The sequence below is a fragment of the Ictalurus furcatus genome, chromosome 2, assembly GCF_023375685.1.
Source record: "Ictalurus furcatus strain D&B chromosome 2, Billie_1.0, whole genome shotgun sequence".
Taxonomy (NCBI): Eukaryota; Metazoa; Chordata; class Actinopteri; order Siluriformes; family Ictaluridae; genus Ictalurus; species Ictalurus furcatus.
In genome coordinates, this window is record NC_071256.1 from 37,682,865 (window position 1) to 37,691,805 (window position 8,941).

The 8,941-nt window shown below is 33.2% G+C and overlaps 1 protein-coding gene across 1 annotated transcript; it reads right to left on the reverse strand.

Moving 5' to 3' along the window:
• Positions 1 to 1,441: 1,441 nt before the first annotated feature.
• Positions 1,442 to 4,639, reverse strand: LOC128617803 (fucolectin-like; the record flags this gene model as incomplete). Its single annotated transcript, XM_053640958.1, has 3 exons — positions 1,442 to 1,944; positions 2,716 to 3,046; positions 4,341 to 4,639. Coding segments are annotated over 3 exons (708 nt in total), but the record flags the coding sequence as incomplete, so codon positions are not given.
• Between the last annotated feature and the right edge of the window lie 4,302 nt (positions 4,640 to 8,941).

Genomic DNA, 8,941 nt, shown 5'->3' on the forward strand with positions numbered 1-8,941 from the left:
GATACATTTCCCAAACCAACAAACTAAAAAACTTCTAGTACTTCTAATTAATAAATATATGACATCAGTTCCAAGTGCTACACCCAAACCTCACACATTTGATGGTCTTTTTCTTTGACTACTTCTTCTTCTTCTTCATCTTGTTTAAGATATATTTCTGCTACCTGTAAGTCAGAATGACAAAACTTCTTGACTGTCATATCACCCAGGTAAAATAAATAAATCAATGAATCAATAAATAAGTAATTTAGTTTCACATTTTTTACTATTTGGCAATTTGAGGCCATTCATCAATAATTATCAAAAATATGCTGACATTTGAAACTTTGCATACACCTCAAAAGTGGTTAATATTTCTTTAATAGAAGAGCCAGCACCACCTGCTGGCAACATGAACTGACATGTTTTACACTAACTCAGACATGCAATGTTCAATCCTCACCCAACTTCATGTTCCATACTAATTTTGGCCTGAAGGCATCTACATGTCAATATTCAGTTATAGTCATAGCGCCACCTGCTGCCAACAGTAAATTGCATGTTTTACATTGTGATACACTCGTAACAACATATAAGTGCTAAAAAAAATGGAATGGCATTCCCCTGACAGAGCAGCCACAAAGTGCACCAGGGTGCGAGGGTCCGTTCATCGCTGCTTGCAGCTTTAATTTATTATTATTATTATTATTATTATTATTATTATTATTATTCTGCACTAAAACTGATTGTGCAGACCAGACCGTAAGGCCTAGAGACTGAAACTTTGAGGGAAGGTAGTACCCCAGAGTATTACAGCGTCACAACGTTTCAGCCCGATCGGTCAGATGGTGCCGCTATAGTGAGCATGTTTAGAATAATGGAAATAACTGTTGAACCATTTGTCAGAGACTCAAGTGTCTCATACCTTTGCAATCCTTAGGACCAGACGAATAAAAGGTCTATCTCCGATTTCATTTCTGCCATCCTTGATTGTTTGTAAAACCTACTTTTGTGAACTAGTCCTAGGTTTTTTGAAGGGAATGAGGAATTTTCACCCAACTTGGTAAACTAATGTAGGGTTCTATGTAATAGAATAGTTATAGTTAATAGAAAAAAAAAATGGTGTGAAAATGATTGTATATCATTCAATGTTTCAGATATACACATATTCTTTGTATCATACATTAGATTTTCTGATTCTGAACAACTTTACCTCTAGGACCACTGCTGTCAATCAAATCAACCAAATTGTTTATTAAATATTTAAGATTATTTCAGAAACTTAGTTTTACAAAGTAGACCTAGGTTTTTTGCTCATGTGTAATAATCCTATAGCAGGATCATTCTTTGTTCTACTTAGATCAATAATAACACTTTTACTTAAATGGCTATAACTCTTGAACAGAATGAGATATTTTCAACAAACTTGGGATTCTTACGTATGGGTACAACCTGAGGACAATTCTCAAAAAATACTGATTGTGACCAGTTGGTGGCACTATAACAGAACAAAATAGGAAATTGAGAGTAAATGTGGAACCACTGGTACAACAGACTTGATAAATGCATGTTGCAAGAATTATCCAAGGTCCAGCAGGCATATATGTGGACAATTGTGAATCTTGAAAAACATGGCTGCCATTGGTCGAGTAATGTTCAGCAACTAATAGACAAGCTGAATGAAAGCTGATATTTCTTAAAATTATCTTGGTTTTTCTTTGATATAGGTGCTTATAGGATTGCATAATATTAAGTAATATCTTTTAACGTCTTTAAGGGCCCTAAAGGGCTTGAAATCCGATAACTGCTGCATGCAGCTATATTTAATATACTTATTATTGTTATTATTATTATTTCTGTAGTAGTAGTGATTTTTCCTACCATTTTTCAAATTCCAGTTTTCTGTTCTGGTTGCTTTGTCCAACGGATCTGATATACTGATGGCTGGACATTGACAGATATCATCTATGAGGAAAAATTATTATTATGTGTATATATATATATATATATATATATATATATATATATATATATATATATATATATATATATATATATATATGAGAGAGAGAGAGAGAGAGATTATTTACACTTTACACAGCGTCCCAACTTTTTTGGAATTGCGGTTGTATATAAGAGACATGTAAGACGTGAAAGTTCTGACTACAATATGCATTACAATACTTATTTTTTTTCAGAAAATTGAGTTAGCTCAGAAAAAGTTCAACTGCATTGAATGAAATTAAATTTCATATATATATATATATTATAGATAGATAGATAGATAGATAGATAGGTAGATAGATACTCAGCAAAAAAAAGAAATGTCCGCTCACCTTCAACTGCTTTTATTTCCTTCAACAACTGAGACATAAACTGATCAATTTTCACAGACATTTGATGAACAGAAATGGAACAATGAGTCCCTAAATAAAAGTCAATATCAAAAGTAACAGTCAGTATCTGGTGTGGCTACCAGCCGCTTTAAGAACTACAGTGCATATCATCCTCATGGACTGCACTAGATTTGTTTTTTAAACCCTTTCCAATAAAGATCTCTAAAGCTTAATTGGATTTTTACAAAATTATCTTTAAAATACAGTATCCTGAAAAAGGGACATTTCTTTTTTTGCTGAGTATATAATTTACCATACATGTCCTTGTATAAGAGTGTAGCTACAAGGTATGTGTACTTAATAAACTTACAACTGAGTGTACATTCTCATAAACACAAACCTTTTGAAGAACTTTGTCCCTCACGGTAGGGTTCATGAGATCCTCAATGCTGTTAAACTTCAATCTCAGAAATGCCCTCTTAGTAACAGGCACTAACAAAAAATAGCAGTGTTGATATTTAGCAGCTGTTATAAAATTTAACTTGACTTTAAATTTAATATGAAATTGTGAACTGAATATAAAAGTGTAACCTGCAACCCCGTAGACTTCCACTTCACAGAGCGTGAGAATCTGGCTAACATTGGGAATGATGATGTTCACATAACGACCACTCATCTTGCAGGTGTAATTTGCAGAGGCACCAGCAGGGATGCTAGAGATAACGACACATCTGCAGGGGCGGGGGAGATGAGGGGAAATGTATTAAGTTACTTTTATATATTAAGTTAAATCCAAAGTTAGTATTGTTTAATAAATCTGTCACCACCCTGAAGTTGATTATTTTCATACCAGAGTGTGCAGATGAGTTTTGTATTTTATTAAAGAATAACACATCATACTTTTTCTCAGTATATAGTCATTTTTAATGTTGCAGAACACCTGTGAGACACGTTAGTTCCTGTTATCCATTACATTATAGCAGCTACAGACAGTCATTCCTGCACCACACTCTCTATTTTCTCTCCCCTAAAGTTAATAAGAAAAATTCTAAATTCTAAATTTCTCCATTCTAAAAGTTTTCCCGTGTAAGAAAAAAACAATCCTTCCTAAGTAGAACCCATCTGTGCTTCATACTGTGTTACTATTCATTCTAAGGCATAGAAGCATTCCCCAGTGACTGGAGGGAAGGTGAGAAAATGTACTGTACAGTTAAGTTAATATATAGTTACTATAAAGTAAACACACACACACAGAGAGAGAGAGAGAGAGAGAGAGAGAGAGAGAGAGAGAGATTGCAGTATTCTACTATATTCTTACCTATTACAGAAAGAATCTGTTTATGGGTATCATCTCCCTTCCATGTCCTTTTATAAGTTTTGATTTTAGGACTAACGTGTTACAATGAGTGCATTCATATAAACCTGCGATTTGGCATGCAGCCAGAACTACTGTCAGTACTGTTACAGAAAATTAATATACACCTTCTGACCATTCAGATTTGAGAATTCAACAGCACTGTGGTATAAAGTAGCACAATTCACTCCTTGTCAATTTACATGTCAGAAGTACACAATTTGTACACTTTAAAATGTCCTTGCCAATCAGGTAAAGAACTGCTGTAATATATTTTATGTACATTTTCTGTAATAAGTTTCAATTTAAATGTTTCAGTTACTTCAGTAAAATAAAGTGTACAATACTTTAAAATCAGCAATACTAATCTAATGAGTGACTATTTAAAAGACTAAGTGATGTCATTCAAAATATTTCACAATATATTTCTTAAACAGCTTTTTAAAAAGACTTTATATGCTTTATAATTGTGTACATTACATTATGAACAATTTTACTGGAATGTTGTAATGCCTTATTAAAGTTGTAAATACATACAAATAGTTGTTACCAAATTGCAAAGCCTTATATGCAGCAAGCTTTTTGTACTGTTAATAAAACTGTTATAAATAACCTCTTACTCTTTTATGCTGATTTTTTTTTTATATACTTGTATTTTTTTTAAATTTCACCTGGGGTTATTGTTGCCATTGTTGACCAAGGAGTTTCCAATGCGAATCTCAGCACCATCTATCCGTTGCGGAGAGGAGTCCCCTCTGTTAGTGACGATTACATTGCTAATATCATACACCGCCAACAAATCCACCCTCCACCATGGCTTATACTCATAATTTGTGTGTGTACATGAGAGGAGATAAGCGTTAGATTCTCTGTTGCCATCAATAGCAAAGTAAGCAGGGTAATAATTGTATACAGAAGATTGTGTTGCTATTCCTCCTAAGGCCACATTGACTGTAGGGGAGAAGAGAACATATTTATTTATTAGTTTATATATAGATAGATAGATATATTTGTTTTTGCTTTTTTTAAAAATTAGTTTATATATTTACACTACCGGTCAAACATTTAGAAACACTCATTCTTTATTTTTCCCCCACATTTTATAATAATAATAAAGTCATCAACACTCTGGAAGAACACAAATGGAACTATGGGAATTATGTTGTGATAAAAAATACAAAATAAGTCAAAATAATGTAATATTTTAGCATCTTCAAAGTAGGCATGCTTTTTGCCTAGAAAATTTTCAGAAATGTATTCTTGGCATTTTCTCAACCAATTTCTTGAGGAATCTCCCTGAGATGCTTTTTAAACAGTATTAATGGAGTTCCCACCTACGCTGGACTCTTATTGGCTGCTTTTCTGAATATTTCGCTCCATGTCATCCATTTAAAAAAAAACAACAATTTTGAATAAATTTTTTATTTTCTAATGAAAGAAATGAACATGTTGGCAGAATTATATTTTAGAAACAACACCGATTTCAAACATTTAATCACACACCTTCAGCTCAAAAGATCATGAGAAACATTTCATTCAAGTGCTAAACTTTTGACCAGTAGTGTATATATACATGCACACACACACACACACACACACACACACACACAGTGGGGTACAAATATCTGAGAGCACTTGTGGAAAATGTTATTATTATTTTTTTATTTAATTTTATTTATAACTTTTTTTTTAATCCTGCAATCATAATAAATTATATTATTGACTATAACTTCAGTGAAAAGTAGAATCTTTGAAATATTTACATGAATTTCTGAGTTTCTTAATATTTAGCATGTCCCATTTTTGCTTTAATGACTGTGAACTCGAGCTGGCATGGACTCCACAAGTTTGTGCAATACCTTATAACCCATTTTAGATCACATCTATAGGAGTGTCGTATGAACACATACTTCAATAGAAGAAGAAGAATTAGGCATTGGTACAATGCAGTTAACATGGTCAATATCACAAATGTATGTTACACTTAGGGACCTAGAAATAGTGCAGAATTTAATTGTTAATATTAAATATTCAAAATATTAAACAACATCTTTCTTTGTTGTAAACTTTTCAGAATTATAAATTTTCAATGTGGTCTCAGACATTTAGACTCCATGGTGTGTGTGTGTGTATGTACATGTTTGTATATGTGTGTATGTATTTATTTATTTCTGTATTTTAATATAGTTTTACCTTCCTGATGGGTCAGCATCCACTGCAATGAGAAAATGCACATCCCTGTGCAAAAACATGCAATCTAAAATTATACATTTGATTAAGTGCCTGCTTGGGGAGAGACGTAATAGGAATAACTTTTCATAGGTATTTTTACAAAAATCTATGAAAGGTATTAAATCATTATTACTGTAATGCAACAAACTAAAACTAGATATATTTTTCGGTTGTTGTTTGTTTGTTTTAACTATACTTTAAATCAGTTTGATCCTTCAAATGAGAGTTTACCTAAAAAAAGAAGCATGGGCCTCTGTGAATTCTCCATTTTCTGTTCAAATAGAAAGATAACAACTTTAGATTTACAACAGCACTCAATGAAGAAAAGGAAAGTAGCCAACTGAGAAAGCGATTTGGCATTCACCACTTAAGAATCAGACTTTTACTGTGTACATCAATTTAAATGAAGTGCATTATATAGCAAATATATAATGCATTAAGCCAAATAAAGCCCCCGTTTAGAGAGATTTCTTACCTTGCTCGACATGTTGTTCATCTCTTTGACCCATTCAACTCTGAGCTATCCACCTGGTGTATCACTAAATGAATATGTAGTTTATTTAAAAGGCAAATGCACTTTGTGATTTACAAATGCAAATAAGTTTGCCTCAAACGACAAGTTTTAAAAAACATGGAGAAAAAATCTTCCATTTAGCTTGTATACATACAGAAATACATAATATAGGTATAGCTTTTATCCAGCGTGATAATTTGATTCATGAATCAATTTATGTCTGATTCATAAAAACTGTTGTACAAATGTGTGGCGCAAAAGCAAAAATGCCAGGGTAAATCTAATGTGATGATCACCCGTTTTAGTCATCTGATGACACATTAACTGTTGTTTCACCTTTAACAGATGAATATTGTTAAATTGACTATCAGAGTTAAGAGGTTTTCATTTCTTGTATTTTACAAGGAAACTGTTCTAAAGAAATTATATTAGACACCAGGATAATATTCATTAATAATAGCACATAATATTCATTAGCATTGAATTGACTTAATTCAAATGCATACAATGATTCCATGTGGTTGAATTGAGTTACATTAACACAGTTTGTACATCCAACATGATTTGAGATTACATTGTAAATGCCCTGAATAAAATCAAAATCTGCACTCTCACCTGAGCTGACGATCAAACCCAGGTTGCTGCCATTTTGCACCGGTCATATTACCACTGTTCTATCCTATCACACACATTTGAATCATGAAAATTTAAATACTATAGTTATAATACCTGTCAGTATCAACAACCCCACAAGATTTCATAATGTAATAGGTTTATATTAATACTACACAAATTGATCACACTCACTTTACATAATTCAGTCTTGTAATTAGAAACTGCTTTAATTTAAGTTTATCATAAGCAGTGAAATCAAGTTTTGATAAGAATGTAATATTTTTATGTAAAGTATACATCATATAAATCTAACCTACCACATGTTCCATGTTTTTTTAAACATTGTAAAGCGACATTGGTTATGAGTAAGAGTAAGTGTCTTGAATCCAATTTCAGGCGTTTTAGCCTTCTTAAAGAATTGTTTAGGAAAAATAGTACTTTGAATACATTTTGCATTAGACTACTCAAAGCACCTGGAGTGACCATCTTATTTGCTTCTGCAGGATGTGTTTGAAAAAGAACTAAGCTAATTCATGTGTCAGTGTCGCAATGCATAAAATCATGCAGATACAGGTAAGTATTTCAGTAAGCTTCAGTTAATATTCACACCAAACATCAGAATCTCAGTGATGATGGTATGAATGTTGGTGCCAGACGAGCTGGTTTGAGAATTTTAGAGGCTAATCTGGGATTTTCACAAACAGCAAGCTGTTGAGTTTACACACAAAGGTGGAGAAAAACAAACACCTTGTTGATGAGAGAGGACAGAGGAGAATGCCCAGACTGGTTCGAGCTGAAAGAAAGGCTATGGTAATGATCATTCTTTACAAGTGAGTCCGCAGAAAAGTACCTTGCAACATACAACACATCAAAGCAAATGAGGTGGATAAGCTACAACCATATCAGGTTCCACTCCTGTCTGTGATCCAAAAACAGGAATCTGAGGCTAGAGTGGGCGTGGACTCACTGGAACTGGATTTGATGAATCTTGATTAATGTTGTGACATGTAGATGATAGGGTCAAACATTGGCATCAGCAGCATGAACCTGCCTTGTGTCAACAGTCCAGGCTGCTGCAGGTGGTATAATGGTGTGTGGAATGTTTTCTTTCAGTTATATAATGCAATCATGTCAATATGGACCAAAATCTCAAAGGAATGTTTCCAGCACCTTGTGATGGAATCCATGCCATGAGGACTTAAGGTTGTTCTGAGAGCAAATGGGATCCTACCCAGTATTAGTAAGGTGTTCTTAATAATGTGGGCATTGAGTGTACAAACAGAAGCTAAAATCAGGCACTTAGAGTAATGCAAAATATTACTATAGAACCCTGTGTGTGTTTGTGTGTGTTTGTTTCCCTCCTTCCTTCATCGACTACACCCCCTTTGCCTTTGTGTGTATAGTAGTAGTGTATATATACACACACACATGCACACACACACACACACACACACACACACACACACACACACACACACACACACACACACACACACACATGCAAATATCTGAGAGCACTAGTGGAAAATGTTTCTATTTGCATTATTTATTTATTTATTTATTTAATTCAGCAATTTCATTAAAAAATTATATTATTGACTATAACTTCAGTGAAAAGTAGAATCTTTTAAATATTTACATGAATTTCTGAGTTTTTTAATATTTAGCATGTCCCATTTTTGCTTTAATGACTGTGAACTCGAGCTGGCATGGACTCCACAAGTTTGTGCAATACCTTATAACCCATTTTAGATCACATCCATAGGAGTGTCGTATGAACACATACTTCAATAGAAGAGATTAGGCATTTATACAATGCAGTTAACATGGTCACTATCACAAATGTATGTTACAATTAGGGACCTAGAAATAGTGCAAAATTGTCAATATTAAATATACAAAATATTAACA